General features: G+C 44.9%; 2 protein-coding genes across 2 annotated transcripts in view; one reads left to right on the top strand and one right to left on the bottom strand.

Moving 5' to 3' along the window:
- The first annotated feature begins 1,822 nt into the window (after positions 1-1,822).
- The window catches only part of LOC121045782 (1-acyl-sn-glycerol-3-phosphate acyltransferase epsilon), a 107,155-nt gene continuing 86,883 nt past the window's right edge, over positions 1,823-22,094 (top strand). The window contains exons 1-3 of the mRNA XM_040499030.2: positions 1,823-1,917; positions 2,335-2,443; positions 8,887-9,001. Coding sequence (XP_040354964.2) covers positions 1,894-1,917; positions 2,335-2,443; positions 8,887-9,001 — 248 coding nt within the window. The 5' untranslated portion in view covers positions 1,823-1,893. The remainder of the gene's footprint in view (positions 1,918-2,334; positions 2,444-8,886; positions 9,002-22,094) is intronic.
- LOC121833381 lies at positions 15,562-18,024 on the bottom strand. Its single transcript, XM_042286603.1, has one exon. The coding sequence runs from the start codon at positions 16,261-16,263 to the stop codon at positions 15,562-15,564; it is 702 nt and encodes a 233-aa protein (XP_042142537.1). The 5' UTR covers positions 16,264-18,024.

Here is a 22,094-nt window from a genome sequence, read left to right as displayed (position 1 = left end):
CGAAACCGCTACTGGCGCTACTGACATTTGTCGCCCAGCGGAGTCACTCTCGACCGCAGAGTCCCATGCCCCATGCATGATGCATTGTCATGGTATCAATCAATGGCCGCCGGTGGCAACACTCGGCCCCAGCTGCCGAGGCCGCGGTCCACGATCCAACCTAGTAATATCAGAGTTGTTAGTCAGCTGTGCGTACGGGTCTCTTTCCTTTGGGTGTGTGGACTTGAGCGACTGTTTTGTGGGTACGCTGTTCCCCCTGTACATCATGTCAATGGCCAGTTTCAGTTTCGGTTTTTCCGGGTTTTGTATTTATCGTCTACTATCGTCTCCGCACTGCATTGCTCGCGTCATTGTGGATTAATCAGCACTTATTTCGCTCGATGCAGTAAGCACCTTTTTCTTCTCGTCATCAGCCACAGCGAATAGCAAAACAATATAGATTTTGTTGGCCTTAACTTTTAGCCCCTTAATTCCACTTTACGCTCCCAGCGCCACCGCTTCCAGAGCGCCTGCTCTCGCTTTTGAACAGTTGCGGTTCCCATTGCTATCTTGCAGAAAGCATGAAGTTCTGATCGGAACTTTATGCTTTGCCAAAAAATTTATTGTTTACTACTTGATTAACTCTGACCCCGACGTTAAGACAATTTATTTTTCCTTACAGTTATATAAGCTCGATGAAGACAACTATAGAAGTACTTGTACGAGCCGTAGGATGATATTAAGCAACACCAAACACGTATGCCGTAAAGCGATCGTCATCTCTGAAGGCGACTTCCATCTGCGGAGTATTTGGCGCATTGTCTTCTAATTATTCCAAATACATTACAAAGATTACAAAACACTTCATCCGAATACATGCCTTGCCTTCGTCACTTGATGACGTCGAACACCGGTATCTACCATGCTGGTGGTTGCCTCGACGGCCCTTCGCAGCGAGAGCAATGGTAAACTGCGCCGCGCTCGGCTGTAGCAATTACCCCGTATCCCGATGATCGTCCGATCGTTTCGTCGGCGTGCCCCGCCAGACAGAGTAGCCGTCAAGTTAGATAAAGTACGAGCGGTAGGAAAGGGATGCGGCTGCGGATTATCGAGTTTGCGGCACGCATTTCATAGCGGCGAACGACGGCACTTTTCTATTGTTGTTTACGCTCGCGCAAGCCTTTGCATCGGCTTTTGCTCGTTCGTGGTGTATATGGCCTTCGACCTTCGTTGCATAACGCCGTTTTCACGCTTCGAGCGCACCTTCGGGGCTCCCGGCCGAATCCGGGCGAGGGTCGTGCAGCGAGCCCGGCCCGACGGTGATCGGTCGGCGGCGGCCCCCATGTGCAAGCTCGCCGAGCCGCCGCCGCCGGGTCATCGGTTTGTAGCGTCCGCCGCCCGCGATACGATAACCTTTGCAAGGACTCGGCAAACACTTCGCCGCGAACGGCTGCCTCGTCACTCGAGCTGGAGCTAAGCTGGTATCTTCGTCGCTGTCACTGCGTTTTATTAGACCTCCTGAAATTGACTGTAACGATGTCATCGTCGCAGTATGCTCGGGCGAGTCGGATGACGAGGGGAACGAAAACAAGCACATCAAGAGAGCCCACCCAGGAATCGAAACAAAAAAGCCGCGAAACGCCTTCACTCCCCCGCGGGAATGTCAACAACGAAACTGAAACTATGTGTAGTCGTCTCGACTACAGGTCGTACTCGTCCGAAAAAACTGCGCGGAGAACTACTCCCTAGGACTACTCCGGACCGCTCGACGCGAAACGCCACTTTTCCACGGAGCGGTTGGAGCCGCTCGGCGAGCGCCCCACTGGCTCCAAATACACAAGCCGCACCCGGAGAGATTGCTGTCATCTCGCAAGGGAAACAAGAATCCGCTCGGCGAGCGCTCGCTATTTGCCAATGGAAAGGGCTACCTGCTCTTCCGTAAAAATTTTCCTCTTAATTTCCTAGCGCGCTGTCTCCACATGTATAAATAGCTGAAAACCTCTCGTGCCCGTTGCTCCCCATCCATTTGCCTCAACCAATCCTCAAATTCTATCTTGCTCACAGCGCTCACAGCAGAAGTCTCCTTGTACCCCTTGTACCCCCTGGTTTCACGTTTTGCAATGTGCACCAAAGCCTACCTACTCCGCGCTGTTTTATTTCTAGTCTTGCGTGCACTTCGGATTTCCTGCATAGCACTGCGTTTCCAAAAGTCAAGCTAGGCACCATGACCCCTTTCCAAATCTCTCTCACCCTCTCACTGCTCTCACCACCTCGTAATAACTCTATGGTAATTCCAAAGTGCTCTATTTTTCATTACTGCTGCATTTCTGTCGCCCTGTTTCAGGACCTATTCAGGACCCTGTTTCAGTGGCGCGCCTAGCGGCGAAACTTTGCACTTGCGACAACTGTGGTGGTCGTGGCGGTTCATTGTTTTTCGACTCTTCACGACAGCAAGTTTTTGGAGGTGAGATCGATTTCATGTTCTGAAACTTCTAGACTTCTCCTTATTCAACAAGAAGGTACCTTTCTTAGCAAGGTAAAACAGCGCTGTGTCTCTGCCTTCCTTGTTTCTTCAGTCAAGGTTTTTTTTTTGCGCTACCTTACCTTGATGATCCAGTGGCGTATCTCGGGTCAGCGGCACCCTGTGCGGTGGCCCGCGTCGTTCCTGCAGCGTCGGCAAACATTCGGCTGATGATGGCCCAACTCTTTCTGAAGCTCAGCCCGTGCTCTATGCCTTGCCAACGTCAGCGCATGTCTATGATGAACACAGTCGGTATATAATGAGCGTCAGTTCATATAGCTGCTTGTAGTTATTGCGAGTTGAAGAGAACCAATGGGTGTTTTTGCAAGTTGTCAACTTCAAGAAATAGTTTTCAATTATATATGCTGAAAGTACAAACATGCACGGCCTATATTACCTGTAGTACACATCATTGATGCACCCAAACTTGTTTTCGTTGAACAAATCGTAAGGGTGCAGGCGAGCTGGTGAATATTAACCATGTTGAATTAACCTGAGACTAAGGTAGATAAGAAACATCAAAACAAGGACGACGTCTCAAACTTATGTCGATCGTGAAGGTTGTCCCTGAGAAGGAGAAGCATTGAAAGGACTTAATTTGACTGATTTATACAACATTATTTAGAAGTACAAGTTTGTTTGGAAGGAGTACCTGAAAACAGAGCCGTATATATAGAGAGTCTGGTCAATGGGAGGCACGGGCAGAGCCAGGGTGTGCACCAGACTTGGAAAGAGGGCTTGACATGCTCTTTTGACCAACCAGAAGCCGAAAAGAATCCCCTAGTGGTGGTAGCGAGAAACAGTTCTGATCAAAGGTCTATGTTCATAAATGGTTTTAATAAGCGCGTAAGAGTAAAGTGTAGTAACTCTTCGTGGTTGAAAATAGGGCGCATGTGCTGTTTTCATCATGATCATGCAGAAAGATGTAAGAAACGAATGCACCGCTCAACCCTGTTTCACTCGGACAGAGTGTGACCGCTCGGACGGCAGATTCCTGGCCCTCGGCGCTTGGCATATGGATTATGTCGATCGTTCCGCTAGTCGCACTCTTCCACCATCATTTCGGATGAGCGTGATTGAAACATCACGTGTACCATATTTTCAGTCATCGAGAGTTACTCTAATGCAGTTATGAGGTTTGTTTTTTGCGACCACCGCCAGGGGTATTGTTTCCGGCTTCTGGTTGGTCACATTCGAATTTCTGAAGACGCCCTGGAACACGCCCAGTCCGGTTTCAGCCAATGGCGCCTCCACATTTGTCTCCTATACTTCCCAACGAATGGCCAAACTCTATACATATACGGCTCTGCCTGAAAAGTAGTGATGGGCCAAACTTTTGCCGAATCGAAAGTTTGATGCCGAATCTTGGGATTCGGCAAAGCCAAACTTATGCCAAACTTTTCTAAAGATTCGGCAAAAATACATTGTTACCAGACTCGCTGATATTTAGTTTTTTTCTGGCGAAAAAAATGTTTTATGTTTCTTTCTTTCTTAACTTAAATGCAACATGTTTACTAAATAAGGTGATATTCTACAAGATAGATGTATCGGTGCCGTTTTTGTGTGTTTACTGGCAATTTTAGTGACTTCTTGCGGAAGTGTCGTGACAAGAAGGTTGGGTAGAAGCGAGCGTGGCGCAGTCACGAATCACGCTACAAGAGTTTCGGTTTTGAGGCATCATCACCGCAAGCCTGCATGTGTGTGTACACTGCTAAAATGAAGACAATAACGCTGCGTTCTTGCTTTCTCTGGGAGTCACCGGTTTGTGCGCGAAAACAATGCAACGGCCGATGAGCCTTCACCAGGAGAATAATAATATAGTAAATATGCATATTCTTCGATTTGGGTCACTTGGCGTCAGCTTTGCACGAAAGTGTGCGTCCCATATTCGCAACGTGTCGTGTTTAGCCTTTAAAATGCCTGTTTCTGGTGTTAGGACACACACAAACGTTTCGGAAGATAGAGAGAGTGAATGTCGGATGTGCAACGTCGAGCATTATAGCCCTGTTTAGTTTTATGCAGGTACGTGAAAATCGCGAAATAACACTCATTGAAAAAGAAATATTATTTTATTTCGGAACACACTACTCCCGAGCCGAAAATATAATTATTATAATTGCGAGGAGTGCTTTAAAGTAATTGTCGGCCAATGTCTCAATGTTTCAAAATGCACCGCATCATTTGTCACTTGCGCAGTGGACTGCGTAAATTACTGGTCGACCTTATATTCTTGAGGCAGAAAATATTGAAGAGAACCACACTCGCTCACGAACGCATAGTTATACTGTGTTGCCTACCCCACACCGCGCCGTAACCACCGGTTGTACTACACTGCACGATGGTGACTGCACGACTGCGTCCATTTGCAATCCAAGGCTCCGTCGCGTTCTCGCGCATGGGCAAACACTTGCCGAATTTTTGCCGAATCTTTGCCGAACTTTCCTGCAAAAGTTCGGCATTTGCCGAACTTTGCCGAATCTGAAGTTCGGCAGATTCGGTCCATCACTACTGAAAAGCAAGATCCTATTGGCCTCAGAGACAGCAGCCACCTCACAGGAATGTCATTCTCTAGTTATTCCCCAAACTTCGACCGCCTCCATGTCTTGTTTAAACTTCACAGTTTTTGGGTGCGAAATAAAAGCAGTCGAGAATTACTGTTAACAAGACCAGTTCAGTTTCCTGGTGAAATCTGATGTTTGCAACACTAGCAAAAGTAGATGTCGAAATTGTAAAGTTGTGCAGTATATATAGCAGTCTCGATAATATACAGCAGCCTAATAAAAATGTTAGAGAGCTTGACTGATTAAGCACACAGCCGTAAAGTGAGGGCCCAAAACAAGCGCACGTCAAGCCAAATATAACATCAACCTCCCGAGGCAGTATTTTGCGAAATATTGAGTTTGTCCAAGCTGATTTTCGGAGTGTGACTTGTGTTAGGATTATAAGAATCTTAATTTGTACTTCGGGCTATTTATAGGTATTATGGAATATCGTATTACATATCTATGCATTTATTTTGCAGTAAGGCATCATGCATCGGATTCTTTTAAAGATTATAATTTATTATCTTTCTCTTTCTGCACATTTTGTGTCTTTTCCTTCAGATCTGTTGTGTGAGCACAAAGCCCTTTCTAACACGCCCTGCGACCAGTGTTTCACACTGCCGAAGAGGGAACAAAAAACACGTTTCAGGAGACTCAACGGCTAGCATACTTTTGAGTATCGTCGTCCCATGTCGGTCTCAAGCAGTTATGTGAACTTCATACAGTCCAACACGACTGACCAAAGATTTGACTACATAAGTAAAGGCCAATCACCTTAATGATATACATCATATGTAAATGAATCTGCAAATTATTTGAAAGTTGTTCTGCAAATCCTCTCCTGCGTTTTTATTCTCGATACACACATGTATAAGTGATTCGAGACAGCCTCAAAGGGGGGGGGAAGGGGGTGGGGTGCAAGATTTCAAGATTAGAAGAATTTGCATCTTGTCATTTTTATGTTGTTTATCGTGTCCTCAAGGATAGAGGAAAACACCTCCTTCATTAAGAAATGTTGCGATTCCGCTGCTTAATTGTCTGTAGCAGTAGCCGTCTGTAGCAGTAACCGTTTTAAAGAAAAAACCTAAAACAAATGTGCCACCTTGCATTTCTGGATGCCTTCTTTTGGTCATTTACTTAAAATCTTCTATATGACGAAGGCGAGTGCGTGTGCGGCACGTTGACCTTCATTTCCAGCATTCCCGTTGATTCCTGGGTAATTTAGCAATAGGTCTATCACGTTACCAGGCGTCATCTATTTTGTGCTACGTTTTTCAGGCTAGCGTAGCTTGCGCTGCGTTCTAATTTTCTTTAAGCTGGTTGTGCATGTGAGAGGAAGCCACGTGCTCACGCACTGTGGAAGCTCCACTGAGCTCCACAATGTAGCACGAAATAGTTGACGCCGAGTATAACTGCAACCATTAGGTCTCGTAAATATTGAGCACTTAACCGTTAAAGTATATGTTGCACCATTGTAAACTAAATGCTTGTACCATGGAAGGGGTTTAGCAGCACTCGAAACGTTTGCAAGGAGGACGAACGACAGCTGGCAAACCTAACTTGACAGATGACATTGCACTAAAACTTACCTTGGCCGACAATGTTACTCCGAAGGTTTTGTACTTGTTTACTTTCCAGCGGGTTCTAGACCTGCCTTTTTTGTGTGTTTGCAGCTTGCCCTCAGCTTGGCGAGAAATATTTCTCATCCACCGGTTCTGCACTCGATTACAAAAGTGGAGGGGGGGTCAGTGACCGCGCGTGTTAATGCACTGCAGCTCAAATAACCTGAATGAAAGCTCATGCTGCAGAACCCGGGGTTTAATCCCTGCCCGTGCCAGTTTCGATCTGGATGAGCGTCGTACCGGCATGCGGTCGTGTGTCGCAACTGCACGGTGCACGTTAAAGAACACTGACGGTATTTATGCTCGCCAAGGTTTTTACTTGTACATGACATATGAGAGCCCAACTACCCAGAACACAATTTCCGGCTCATAATTAATTTTCTTTCTGCCCGAAAACTGCCGAACAAGAACTGGCCGGTTTGAGTTGCGCTCACTCTCCTCTCCGTGGTCACATGCCGTGTTCTACAGTTTAGACACAACTACCAACGATAATAATTGTTGTGAGTCATTAAAAGCACGCACCCCACTATATTTCTTCTTCGTCCCCAGTTCAGTTTCGGTTTCAAGCAGTTGCATTTTTCGACATTATTAAGAATATATGTAGGGTGTGTACTTTCCGGTGTTTATTTGTGAGAAAAATTGGCAGATGTTTTTCGGTGTTTATTTAGTTTTAAAACACCGATGTATTTCGGTGGAACGTCTCACGACGAGGCTAAAATCGGTGATTATCGGTGAAAAAAAGCGATTGATCACAGACAGAGAGTTCCAATTTTGTTCACATAGTTCTTACATTTCTTCTCTAGGAAGCAACTATTTCTCACACTTGGTTATTATAGTAGATGCAAGCATACTTTCTTGCTTGCATCTGCACGCAAGGAACGTGCTGCCGTCATGGCAGCACGTTCCTTGCGGTTCGCAACCCGCAATTATGAAAACGCACGCTCTTGTACGATACGGACGTTGGCATTCTCTTCCAGGAACCACAGCAACCTCTGAATACATGGCTTGCACCGACATCACTTGGCCAGACACAATGAGGAAAAGGCACGTGAGAGCCTACCCTCCACTGCGTTAATTTTTCCCCAAAAGGGGGCCATGGGAGACACAATGGGGGAAAGGCGTATGAGAGCTTAGCTTCCACTGCGTTCACTAGACGCTTTTGACCCCCAGAAAGGAGGGCGGACTGACGCCACCTGCAAGCCATGTATAAACACTGGAAGAATGCAGGATCCACGAGATAACACGTTTGACGAACCTCTACGGGGAAAGGGTTTCGCTAGGTCGGAAACTAGCAACGACCGGTGTTTTTCGGTTTTAACCAGGGCGAAAATATCCAACCACTGGTGTTTTTCGGTTTTCACCGATTTTATATTTTCGTCACCGACGGATGTTTATCGGTGTTTTTCGGTTAAAACCGGAAAATGCACACCCTAAATATATGTGACACCTTAGAAAAATATTGATCGGGTATTCTTCTGACATCGTTATAGATCGCCTTGCAATATAAAAAAAAATGAAATATGTTTACAAATCTCTGTAATGCCGAATTAGGGCACAGCTCTTGAGGAGGAGGAAGGGAGGGTACGGAGAGGAGGGTATGTCCCTGCTCCCCTCCGTACCCTCTCCTCCTTCTCTCCTGCTCCCCCTTATTTAGTGGGGAATTATTGCTAAATTTCCCTGCTAAATTTAGCGGGAAAATTACCCCTCTAAATTTAGTGGGGACACTGAATTAGTTTTGAGGTCACGTGGCATCAATTTCCTCCCTAAATTTGGCAGAAAAATTTCTGCTAAATTTAACGTGACGTCAGTTTTCCTATAATTATGTCACGAGGGTAAAACTTCCCTGCTCAATTAAGCGGAAAAATTTCCCCGCTAAACTTATAGAAAAAATTAACTGCCAAATTTAGTGAAAAATTTTCTTGCCAAAATTTAGCGGGGAAGTTTTACCCTCCTGATGTCACACGTGGCTTCACGTGTGACGTTATTATGGGAAACGTCCCATAGTGCAACGCACGGTTACATTGACGCTTCTCAACCCGGAACCCTGTGCCTAAGAGCTGCACTCTTATAAAAAAAAAGTTTGTGAGCTGTTGGTGTTCCTTTAAGGACACAGGCTAGCGGTCGTACTGCCCTGAAAGAATTTCTGATTTACAGTGGAGACGACAGACACCCGTTGGGGCTCACTAACCTCCCGCTGTCTAAACTTGCTGCATGATTACAGTTACGGGAGTCTCGTGGAAAACGGCTTGGCTTTGTGAGACGGAGCTTGGCGAGTGCTATCGGAGCCTGACCCGATCCAACAGTTCGTATGGAACCGAATCAGTGTTCAGCTCATGGTAAGTTCATCGTTTCCACTTGTGGCTTTACTACGGTCGGTCATAGTTTAGAGCAGTTCTTGTGTCCTCAGTAGTGTCCAAATAGAGTTCCTGTATAGGCTCCCATCGGGAGCCAGAGTTGCGCGTCTGTTTTTCACGTGGCACATCGCAGCTATTCACCGAGACCAATCATGTCAGGACAGAGAATCCTACGCCATGCAGAAAAGTCAATTTGTTGACGTTTCACGCACGCGTGCCGGCATATGTTCTGCTTTTGCCTCCTTCTCCTTACCTGTTTTCCAAGCGCAGCGCCATGTTTCTCGTAATCGTCACGTGACCGGGTGGAATCGACGGAGCACGGCTCCTACATGCGTGGAGTGGCCTTCCCGCATCAGTTAAGATTTCAAGATGGCTGAACACGCAACTCTGGCTCCCGTAGGGAGCAGAAAGAGGAAGTCAAAATCACAGAAAAATGTGTGCATGGTGGTAAGGGTTTGGCTTGGAGAAGCCAAAAGCAGCAAACTAAGATTTTTAAGTGAGGTTCATGGCAGTGGTGAGTTAATGTTGGGCAAGTTAAATGTTAAGTTCCTATACGTGGTATTCCGGGCACTTCTGGCCAGCTTGACACGGGCTGAAAGTGCTTTCCAAATCAGGTATTCGTTGCATGCTTTTAAGAAACAACATCTTAGCAAAGCTTTGTGTTTTGTAATTAAATCGGTCTTTTGGGGTGTTCTGCTTGCCCGATGGCTACGAAGATGCCAACAAATTGTGCGGTTGACTGCACAGCTTTGATTCGAGAGATCTTCGTGAAACAAAAAATGCAGCAGGGCTGTCGCAGTCGAGCATAGTCCTGGGCTCAGTTGTTTCCTGCTGCTTCGAGTATGTGTCGATTTCATGCAAACACTTTGAATCCTCGCTTTATTTTTTTTATCAAGGTTGCACACTCCTGACTCTTCCAATGAATGAAGGGGCTGTAATATAAAGATTGATCGAAAGAATAATTTATGTCTGCCACTTTTAAATGTTCAGACAAAGAAAAATGTAACTAAATTTACATTTTAGTTCGAGGCATATGCTGCCAGTCATGCCATACATGAAGAGTTGCTGACTATTTTTAGAAATTAAATAATACAGTATTGATCTTTTTTTTTTTTTTGTTAAAGCAAAATGCTTTTACTCATTAAATTTTGGACGCTTGCAGGTTTGTGATCAGAGAGCTTATATGATAGTCACAAACCAAAAAAAAGTAAATTTTAAGAATGTGCCGGGAGAGGACTGAAGACTGGAATCGTTTGACATAGAACTGAACCTGCGAGTCCGCAAGCCGGCACTTTGCCCGAGATAATCTGAGAGCCACAAAAGTTTTTTTTTCTTTTTATTGTGTAATAAAGTGTCTCTTCATGAAGCAAGAAATGAGACATAGCATGAAACTATTGGTGCCATCCTCTCCATTTAATCATTTGTGCACGTCGTCATGCACGACCACGCATGTCTGCGCGGTATGTCGTAGGAGTTTTGCGTGATCGGCAGGAAGTTGGACACAAATAATGTTTCCTTATCTTATCACCTGGGTTCTAGAACCTTGTACAGTCTTTTGAAGTCCGCATCTGAGATGTCTCCGCGTGAATATCATTCGTGAAATCGCCATGGTAGGTTGACGTCATCGTGATATCTCCACTCGTCGGCGAAAATGCACCGCTTGCTTTTTGGCAGGCGCAAGCACAAGCAGCACAATCCTTTGCATTCTTAAAGGGCTATTCCGGCACATGTTCTGAATTTTAGGGTTACGATGCTTTTTAGTGAAGGAAGTGTTCCTGAATTACGAGGTGTCTGTTTCAATGCGTTCTGCAGTCTTGTAGATATCCTATTTCAAATTTTTGTCTGGGGTGTCTACAGCGAAACAGAAACTACCGGCATGATGGCAACCCTTGTGATCAGCTGCATGGCCGTCGTGTTGCGTAAAGTTTGTATTGCGATACTGCAAAACGTTAGACCGGCCTAGTCTAAAGAGCAGTTCCAATCAGTCAAGTAAAGGCCCGTTCACACTCTTGCGACTGCTTGCGACCTCTTAAACCTGGGTTCCTTAAAACTTCTTAAACCAGAAAACACACTGGCGCCATCTATTGGGAAGCAGTGTAAACTCGGCGGTCCGGCATATTTTTTTTTATTTCTCGCGCAATATCCTTTCTTTTTTTGGCTCGAAAAACTTTTGTCAATGTTATAAACGAGCCTTTCTATGTGTATTACGCACATTTGACCTCGGAAATCCCGCAAAACCTTCGCTTTTGTGAAATGCAGTTCTAGGGTCACCGCATAGATGGCGCCACAATGTCAGTGTGTCCCCTCATTCTAGAAAAATTTAAGAAGTTGTAAGAGATCTCGTCTCTCTCAGTCGTACTCGGTCGCAAGAGTGTGAACGGGCCTTTAGATGCTACTGCTGTTTACTGCTTTGCTTTGGAGATATCAAACATTTGTAGTAAATATTATTACACATTCATAAAGTTGCCGGCTGAACCCCATCTAACGGGAACAGTGAGAACCCCAGGGAAACGAAACCACGCCGCATACATTGGTACGTTTTGAAGCTGTAGCATGGTTGCTCTGGTTTTGCAGCATGAACTGCTGCATCATTAAGTGCTCCAATTGTTATGCATCGCATCGATCGTGTCTGCCACTGTGTAGACATGGCTGACATATTCTACACTGCCGCTTTGTGCTCTGCATTTGTTCTTGTCCCAGTAATGCCTGTATATGTTAGTACAAAAGGGACGAACTGAAATGCCATCGCACACTCGTGGGCACGCAGTGCCAATTTCATTGGAGGAATGCCCTCCAAAGAAGTTTCTTCCCCATCGTACGTGTCAGTGATATTTTTGACCAGTATGGCATGTAGTCTGTACTTCATGAGGGAATATTCTGACGGTACTAAAGGTGACAAAGATGAATCTAAGCAAAAATACAATGAAACTTGGAATCACTGAACAGTCGACATTTGAGCATGACAGTTTATGTCGTGTTCTTTCTTTTCATTTATTTGTACCTCCCAAGCGCCCGAAGGGGCATACATGATGGAGGAAATTCAACAGTATGCAAAGAAAACAGAACTGTAAAAATGTGAACAAACATCATTGAAAAATTATGATATAATGAAAGCACATGGAATGTATACATGTCAATTTACGCAGTATAGCACACACACTTAAATTCGTCGACATTTACTAAGGACACAATGTTAGCTACCAGTTTGTTCCAGCCGGAAAGTGCCAACTGTAAGGGTGATGTTTGGAAAAGTTTTGTACGTTATGTTTTTAATAGTCCCTTCTGCTGATTATCAAATCGAGGAAAAATATGGTGTGGCAAGTCTGCTGTTTCTTTCAGCTGATATAGTACTCTTCTGTGTCGAGAATAGTCTTTGTAACTAAATATTTTGCCCTGTTTTGAATTGACTTGATTTTTCGGTCAGCCTCCTTTTGGACGTGGAAATGCTGACACCCCGAGTCCTGTAGTTGACAACTTCTTTTTCTCGGCTTCGAAACAACCTATTGTAAAGTGTCATCCACTGGTCCCTTCCTTCCTGTAAAATATCCACCTACCGCGACGAGCAGTATTCTCTTGAGACTTTGACACTCAAAACTGGTTCCCATTCAGTTACGCCGCCCAAACCGAATTTCCACTTGGTTTCCCTATGCCACCTCTGTTTGGTATAATAAATGTTGTGTCAAGTAACGGTCATGTCCAAGTACCTGTGTGCCGAAAATCTGTACCTCACACAGCCAGGTTATTATACAACAGCTGACCGTAAAAGCGTTCGATGGTCAAATTGTGTGTTAGACGACAACTTTTGTTTCTCGGCTTTGGAACCACCTTTTGTAAAGTTGTTTGATTTGGAAGTAAAGTCCGCTGTTCCGCTCCCTGTAAAGTCTCCACCTCACACGACGAGTGACATTCTCTTTGACAGCCACAAACGGTCAAAACCGGTTCCCATTCAGTTACGTCGCCCGAACCAAATTTCCACTTGGTTTCCCTATGCCACCTCTGTTTGGTATAATAAGTGTTTTGTCAAGTTACGGTCATGTCCAAGTATCCGTGTGCCAAAAATCTGCACCTCACACAACCAGGTTGTTACACAACATTTTGGGTTCAATATTGGGTATCCCGAACTTCTTTATTTCTTTATTTGTTCGAAACATAACTTTCACACTTGAGGTCTTAATAATACTTGGCATACACTTTCCTTTAGTGAACATCTCACTCGCCTCCAAATATTATCGTCCAAGCAGTCCTATTTTTCTAGTGACGAGCGAGACAAATTTCCTACTTGGAGCAATTATGGTGGTGGCCATCTTGCTTTTTTGTAAAAGTGCTCAAGCCTCATTTTCTACTGCAACTAGAGAAATTAAACCTATTAATGACTCAAACTCAATATATAAGAAGCCGAGAACAGCTAGATGACCTTAGGTCTGCCCCAGCCCTCATGCAACGTCACCCTCAAGGTATCAGCTCAAAAAGCGAACGTTCCGTCAGTGCACGCTTCCTCCGCCGCACCTTCGCACACGATAGGCGCCACAAGGTGCTGAACGCGTCTCACTCGAGCGCCAGTTCCTCCGCTAGCGGCGCTACGCTCATTTTTCAAAGTGCCCCTATAGTTCCTGCATGGAGCCTATAGCGTTACGTACATATTAGCGAGACGCGACTCCATCACTTGTTGAAATTTTTTTACTGCTAACTTGAAGAAAGACTTTCGATCTTACTCACCATAGGCGGAACAGTCATTGGCCAATTAGAAAATGTCATATCTAAGAATCTCCAGAAATATTGTCCCACTCTTTGAATAATGAGGTATCCAGACCCCAAGAAGTATTCAGATCCAGATTTTGTCTTTCAAGTCTAGGATTTTCTTGTGACACAAAAAAAGAAAATTTTGAGAAGTCAGGAATACTTTCCAAGGCGAGGAGATATGTAAAGTGTCATCTAAAAATCAAGATTTAAAAAATATATACTTTTTTTCTCTAGGGTTTTTACTTTTCAAGAAAAGGGACTCCCCTTAATGGTGCCAGTTGCATTTGAGTGCTTTTGTGAATCGAATTTTGAAGCGCTGCAAAATATTGAACTGTACAGCTGCGGCAAAATTGTGTTAATGACAACTCTTTTCGAAACTAACCGATTAGAAAATGTCATATCTAAGAATCTCCAGAAATATTGTTTTTGTCACACTCTTTGAATAATGAGGTATCCAGACCCCAAGAAGTATTCAGATCCAGATTTTGTCTTTCAAGTCTAGAATTTTCTTGTGACACAAAAAGGAAAGTTCTGAGAAGTCAGGAATACTTTCCAAGGCGAGGAGATATGTAAAGTGTCATCTAAAAATCATGATTTAAAAAATACAGTCAAACCTCGATGTAACGAAGCCGGTAAAATTCGGAATTTACTTCGTTACATTAAAACTTCGCTACACAGAAATTCGGGCCTAACATTAAAGAAAGTTGCCAACAAATGTTTCACGGGTGCACAAAACTCACCAAGAACACCATTATTTCAGTTGAAAGTAGTCCGTCACCTTTATCTGGGCCACTCTTGGCATTATTATTGGCAACACGCGACATTCGCCTAACCAGACGGCCTGCATTGCGTCTTCCTCTTGCTGTGTGCTTGCGAACCGCCTCAAGACATCGATCGCGTCCACCACTTCACGGTTACTGTTCACATCGCCGGTGTCTTACTTATCAGGCTCGAAGCGTTCCCGTCTTCAGAGTTGCCACGAACATCGCTATAGCTATCGCCTCGTTGGTCATTTCCTCCGTTGAAATGACAGCAGCGTCGGCTTATAGAAAGTTGTTGAGGTCGACGTTGGGGGGGGGGGGGGGGGGGGGCTCCATCGCCTTCAAAGTTAAAGCTCCATCACCCAGGACAATGAGAAAAGCACATTTTTAGTTAGGCCTCGAAACGAACTATGCAGCGCGAACGGAGCCGACGGATGAAACGGCGGCGGCTCTAGTGTCTTCTAGTGGCCGTTCTGTACACCACACTCACCAGATTCGGCCTGTTTCACCTTTTGCGCTTTATCGGGGGCCCGTTTCAGCGCATGTGCTTTCCAATATCTCCTTTGCGACCCAAACGTTTGTGACGAATTGTCCATGAAACTTCGTTACATCGAAATTACGGCGAACGGTACTTCGTTACATAGCGGTCAAAAATACATGGCGTGCATACACTTGCGGTTAGAAAAAGTTATGTACTTCGTTACATCGGTGGTTTCGTTACATAGAAGTTTGTTACATTGAGGTTTGACTGTATATACTTTTTTTCTCTAGGATTTTTACTTTTCAAGAAAAGGGACTCCCCTTAATGGTTCCAGTTGCATTTGAGTGCTTCCGTGAATCGAATTTTGAAGCGCTGCAAAATATTGAACTGTACAGCTGCGGCAAAACTGTGTTAATGACAACTCTTTTCGAAACTAACTGGCTACCTTCAACTTCAACTTTATTGTTTCTCTCCAGGGGAGAGGGGGTGGAAGAAAAGAAAGTAGACTTGTCACTTGACAGTTTCTCCTCCTTGTGTATCAACACGTATGATATTTTATTTTAGGTGATGGAGCCACATTGTTGGGGAAGACCAGCTACCCACTGAAAGTCACCAAGGACATCTGGTTCAAATGCTGTTCCTGCACCTATGTCACCAGAGATCAGTGTGTAATTGTGAGCCACCTGGCTGCCCATGGTGATGAACAATCCAGGTGCCAGCATCCAATGTCTGGCTCTAAGTCCCAAGTGCTCGACAACACTCAAAAGCACAAGAGTGAAAAGCCATTTAAGTGCAACCTCTGCCCTGAAGAGTTTGCTTATAATTCCCTTCTGACCTACCATAATCGTTTGCACACTGGGGAAAAGCCATTCAAGTGCTTGCAATGCCCCAAGGCCTTTGTTAAAAAGTCTGCTCTGCGATGCCATAATCGAATGCACACTGGCGAAAAGCGATTTAAGTGCAAGCATTGCCCCCAATCCTTTTCTCGAAATTACCATCTGCAATGCCATAATCTTAAGCACACTGGTGAAATGCCATTTAAGTGCAAGCATTGCCCCAAAGCCTTTGCTCAAGATTCCCATTTGAGAAATCATACCCGAATGCACACTGGGGAAAAGCCATTTAAGTGCAAGCTGTGCCCCGAAGCCTTTGCTCACGGTTCCAATCTTAGACAGCATAGTCGAAAGCACACTGGTGAAAAGCCATTTAAGTGCAAGCAGTGCCCCCAAGCCTTTTTTCAAAATTCCGATCTGAGAAAGCATAATCGAATGCACACTGGTGAAAAGCCATTTAAGTGCAAGCAGTGCCCCCAAGCCTTTGCTCAAAATTACTATCTGCTACGCCATAATCGAATGCACACTGGTGAAAAGCCATTTAAGTGTAAGCAGTGTCCCCAAGCCTTTGGTCACAGTTCCAATCTTAGACAGCATATTCGAAAGCACACTGGTGAAAAGCCATTTAAGTGCAAGCAGTGCCCCCAAGCCTTTGCTCGAAATTCCGATTTGAGAAAGCATAATCGAGTGCACACTGGTGAAAGGCCATATAAGTGCAAGCAGTGCTCCCAAACCTTTGCTCAAAATTATTGTCTGCGACTCCATAATCGAACGCACACTGGTGAAAAGCCATTTAAGTGCGAGCAGTGCCCCGAAGCCTTTGCTCGAAATACCTATCTGAGAAAGCATAATCTAAAACACACAGGCGAAAAGCCAGTTCAGTGTAAGTAGTGCTCCCAAGCCTTATCTCATAATACCAGTCTGATCTGCCATTATCGAAAACTGTATTTAAAAACCTTAGAAGTGTAAACAATGCTCCAAGAGCTTTGCTCAGTGTAGGAGTTTATCCACCAGAACAAATGCACACATGTGGAATGCCTTGCGGTTGACCGTAAGCTGAGCCTGCCCCGTGTGTTATCATTTAATTCGTGCAAAACTTTATGCCTTTTCAATCAAAGTATGTATATACCTGAGTGCAAAATTGGTCCCAAGCCCTTTGTTCAGATTAGTAGTGAAACTCGCCACACTGAAGCGCTTATGCGTAATAAGCCTCACAAATTGCAGCAGCGCTCTGTGTTGTGCACCTGAATGCACTCTACATCATGAGTCAGCTCTTGTTCCAAACTCCCTTGAACTAGCTTGAGGTGTGCTCCTTTGAGGTGAGGTCTAATATGTTTGTAAAAATGTCCATCATTGTTTCTTAATATTACTTACTATCTATAAGGGAGATACAAATGTGGCAAAAGTTCATGTGGAACCGAAATTCAATCTTATTAAAAAAAAAGGCAGTTGTAACTTTTGCATTTTTTCTCTCGGCCCCTGTGGAGTTTTGTAGTGAAGTAACAGCTGGTTGGCACACTTGGGACTGCTTACGACCGGAGAAGCTAAAAACCTGCTTTTAAGCCTCGTGTGAAGGCTTTGACTGCGGTGCTTTGAATCTGGTCGTAAGCAGTCGCAGGAGGCCTAAAAACCGGCCTTGTCTCAGTCGGTTGTAGTCAAATGCAGTTGTGTGAATGGGCCTTAAAGGACACATGCAAAGGAAAAATACAATTTTTTTTAAACAGCCTGTCTGGGAAAATTGAGTCATAAAACGAATTTACAACAAAAAATAAAAATTTTCAGAGCTATATTAAGTGGTCGCTATTTGTCACGTGACTGGCCGCTATTTGTCATGTACTTGCGCTCTTTTGGAAGCTTCCTATTGTCTCTAAATGTTACATATTCATCTTTGTTTCAAGTGCAAAAATAAAAAAAAAAAGACGAAGATTAATAGGCAACTTTCAGAGCCCAAAGGAAGCTCCTGAAAAAGCGCAAGCAGACATGGTAGACCGGAGCGGACGAACTTGCGCGGCGGCGGCGTGGAGAAACGCGTTGAAACGGCGGCGCGCCATGCTCAGCGTGCGGCAGCGGCGTGACTTTGAGGCGGCAGCGGTGCCGCGCAACGGCGTACAGATGTACCACATGACCAGCGGCGGCTCCCACGGGTGCCAACTACAAATTCGTTTTGCGCCGTAAATATAGCTCTAAAAATTTTTTTCGATGTACATTCGTTTTAAAACATTATTTTTTTATCTAGGCTGTTTAAAAAAAAAAAGATTTTTTCCTCTGCATGTGTTCGTTAAGTAGTGCGAAGTAACTTTTTCCGAGATTTTTCTTTTGACGTTTGACGTGCCATAACCTCATTCTAGCTGTTTCCTCAGCGGAGGACTCATTGGCAAGTGAGTGTGTGCGCCGCAGCACTCCCTGCTACTTGTTGTTACATCGCAAGTTGAATCCCTCGCACTGCCCAGAAGGTTTTGCTTTACATTGGCACTGTACCCATTTTGAATACTGCGTAATGCCCCTTCGGGACTGCATTGACGAAAGTTGTTGAAAATTTTGGACTCACTAACATGCTCATACTCAAAGTGCTTTTGCCTTCCCTCTTTGCACTGGCATCTTCACATTTATGTATTTATATGACATCTGCTTGCAAATATCGCTCTCCTTTGTGTCAAGTGTTCCCAATGTTCGTTTTCCTGGCAGTTGTTTCCGCGTTGCCTGGCTGGCTGCATCTGAATTTTCAAACCGTAGATGTCATTGTTTACCGGAAAATTTCCTTTGCTTTCATTTTTCGTGTAACACGGGATGGTTTGTTTCTCTGCTTCTCTGAGTATTAGTAAAAATAAACATCTTAGACTCTAACGAGCCAGGGATGTCAGAACAACAAGCGCGAGGCTGCGGGTGCACCACAGCTGCTTTTGCGTGCGTTCTACTGTGCGTCATAACACATGCCCGACGCTATTCAAATGAAATGGGCGCCATAAAATGTATTCCGTCATTTCAGATTCCGCCACGTGTGCGAAAACATTTTAATGTTTTTGTCACTTGCAAAAATCATTTTCGGCAATCAATCCATGCTTGTCGGAATGGTTTGGCTATAGTTTGTTTCATAAACCACCTCGGTGGCTCTTAGGTGACAATTGGTGCCACTAAATAAGCTACGCTTCAGAGTAACCACATTTGGCCATATGGTGGCTTAAAATCATGGTTGCTAATTATCTCAAGCTTTATTTGAAATCCCAAGAAACGCTTTTCCGGCCTCCGCAAATCTTTAAACAGTTCGCTACAGAGCAAAGCAAAATTACACGAGTTTCCTAACACCTAATCTAATGCTGAGGAAGTGGCACTTTTGAATCATGACGATCGACAGTTGCGTCTGCTCTGCACAAGCACCAAAATGGCGGGGCGCCCACAACAATGTCGGGGAACAGAGCGCCGATACTCTAAGCGCAGCTGATTTAATGGCTCTAGTGGCAATGATATTAAAACAAAACATTAAATCGTCTCAGTGACTCTACAGCCAACGCGCTGGCCCATGAATCCATATTTGCCGGGTTTAAATATCGGCCGAGGTGGCCGCAATGGACTTCTTCCAAAACCGACGCGCCCCATTGCGGCGAAATTACCACGCGGTGCACTGTGGGAACTAGTTGGCCACTCAGTTTCGGTTTCGACTGAGCAGATTCATCTCATGCTATCACGCCGCGACCGAACGCGCTGCTTGCGTTTTCGATTGTCTGACTTTTTTACGAATGTACAATACACTCATTCTCGAGCGATACAAAACGAAGGCCGGGGCACTTTCCTTGGTTCCCGAAACACCAGATATTATGAGTGCGTATGCAAACGTAGTAAGACGTGGCTTAATCACCTCATCTTTGAGTTCAATTTCAATGATCCCGTCTAGTACCAGTGAACTACAAGTGAAATTCGGTCACCTGGAGCATTACACGTATTTTGTTTGCCAAACGACCGCTTCTTGTTACTTCACTGGGCGAAAAGCAAGGCGCACCCTCACAGGAGTATCAAAGTCGAGCCCAGCGTTGACGCATGAACTTTTCAGAAAACACAATAAATTCGACCTCACTACTGCACAAAGTTACTATGATGTCTTCCTTGTGTTATCATATATCTCCCACTCAAATTTTATGCTGATAAAAAATTAAGTTTTCGCCAACGCTGAGATCGGCTAGCTACGACGGAGGCCCTAACAAGCGTCCCCTACTGCTCGCTAAGCCTTTTTGGACGAGCTTTTACTGACGCCCAAGATCTGTGCCTGAACGGTGTGTTTGAAATTATCTAGGCATACTCAGGCAGGAAGAAAGCAAACACATAACAAATATTATGGCTATTAGCAACCGTCAAATGCACTTTGAATAATCTCGTTCGTTTGGCGCATCGCATAGGGGTTCACGCCCGTCCGGCGTACTTCTGGCGAATGGTGCGACATTTTTCACACAAGTGCTCGACTTTTGCTTTCTTAAAACGGTTTGTATGGGCGAAACGCGAATACGCGATGTTGAATATTAGTAAAATGCAAGCGGGTGGGGACTTCGCTTCGTGCAGTGCTGCGGGTCAGTACAGATAAGCGATAAGAAGTGTGTTATAATTGAGCTTTCCAATGGCGCCTCCGAGTTTTACCTTGCGTACACAGGCGTATTAAAAAAACAGTAATTGCAAAAAGTAATATTTCGTCTATGGGCGCACGAAACGAACAAACTTCCTGATCAACAACACTAATGTAAAGGCACGAGCTCGATGTATGCATACTTATTGGTTGCTACAGCGTGTTGATTCGTACATAAGCAAGATCCCCGAGCTTCGCAGCGTCGACATTCCCAGCACTGGCTCGTCCACCATACCTCGAAACGCTAACAGAAAGGCTCATGTACAAAAATACAACAAGCATGTGTTAAGACAAGCTATACGTCTCGGGCTTGTGCTAATTCTTCGAGGTCTGGCCATTTAGGTTAGTTTAGAGACCACTAATGACGCTCTCGGGACCAGAAAACATGAGATAACGGCCGTTAATAGTCCACGCTCTGTGTGTGAGCTCTTGTCGACGTGTCGATCGAAACCGAAACCATGCCACTCTCCTCCCTGGCCAACTAGTTCCCAGAGTGCAACGCACGCCGTGTTGCATGCAGGGCTTTATGGAAGTAGTCTATCCGACGGAGGCCAATCTGAGATTTCGGTTGCACGTCAAAAGATTTCCAGTTAGCCAAAATAAACCCGCATTTTTCTTTATGCGTGTTAAGTGATTTTTGTTGGATTGGCTCGTGAAACCTTAAGGTCTGAATATTTGCTTTGTTTTACCTTAGTTCGGAGTGCAGCCAACGGTACGGGCTGATGAAGCCACTGAAGCAGCGCCAAGAGCCCGAGGTCAAGCTGTTCGTCCTCTTTCTTTGCCTATGAGGTCGGGGTAAACTATAGAGCCGCTGAATAAGCTACGCTTCATACACATCTTGGTGCTTAAAATGATGGTTGTCAGTTATCTGAAGCTTTATCCGACATCACAGGAAACACTTTTCCGTCCTCCACAAATGTTTAGACAGTTCGCGACAAAGCAAAGCAATATTACGTGAGCTTCCTTACACCGAAACTAATGCTGAGAAAGTCGCACTTATGAATCATGACGATTGGCAGTTGCGTTTATCATTTGGTTTAGCTCGTAGGCTAAACCAAGTGCAGTGGGGGATCGTTGGCCGAGTGTGTTGTGGCACCGCAGATCAGAGCACCTAGAGAAATGCTCGAACGCGAGCTCCGTTCAAAGCACGGAGCTCACGCTGCAGAACCTGGGGATTAAATCTCCTCTATGTGTTTGCGTTGGTCTTTCAAGTAACGTCAATTGTGCCAATGCACGTGGCCCGTGTCTCGAACGGCCCTTAGAGGCTAATGGCGGCGCAGCACTAAATTGACTGTCCCTTGAAAGCGAATGGCGGTGGAGCACCCGCTCGTGGCACGTGTCTTGCGCGTTTCCACAACAATGGTTGGCGGTACTTGTAAAAAACGCCTTTATCAAGCGGCTTTAGCAGAGACCCTGGGTTCAGTCGCCCATCTGCACCCTACCGTTGTGCGATCGTGTACCACATATACTGCGTAATGCACGTTAAAGACCCTGAGCTAACAGTTGTACTGAATTTTTTATAACATTCAACGGGTAGCAGTGTCGCCCTACGAAACTGCTGCTCTCTAAAAAACTAACGACTAATTTTTAATCCGGCGTTACATTGCATTTTAATGTGTGTTTGCCTGTTCGCGTTTTTCTTTTTTGTCTA

This window comes from Ixodes scapularis, unplaced genomic scaffold, assembly GCF_016920785.2.
Source record: "Ixodes scapularis isolate PalLabHiFi unplaced genomic scaffold, ASM1692078v2 PGA_scaffold8__174_contigs__length_109621045, whole genome shotgun sequence".
Lineage (NCBI taxonomy): Eukaryota > Metazoa > Arthropoda > Arachnida > Ixodida > Ixodidae > Ixodes > Ixodes scapularis.
The sequence above is the reverse complement of the archived record's forward strand: the minus strand, read 5'-3'. Positions and strand labels throughout refer to the sequence as shown.

Excerpts from the sequence above, each read along its gene's own strand:
- LOC121833381 (XM_042286603.1), bottom strand. The coding sequence starts at position 16,263 with ATGCTTTCTCAGATCGGAATTTTGAAAAAAGGCTTGGGGGCACTGCTT.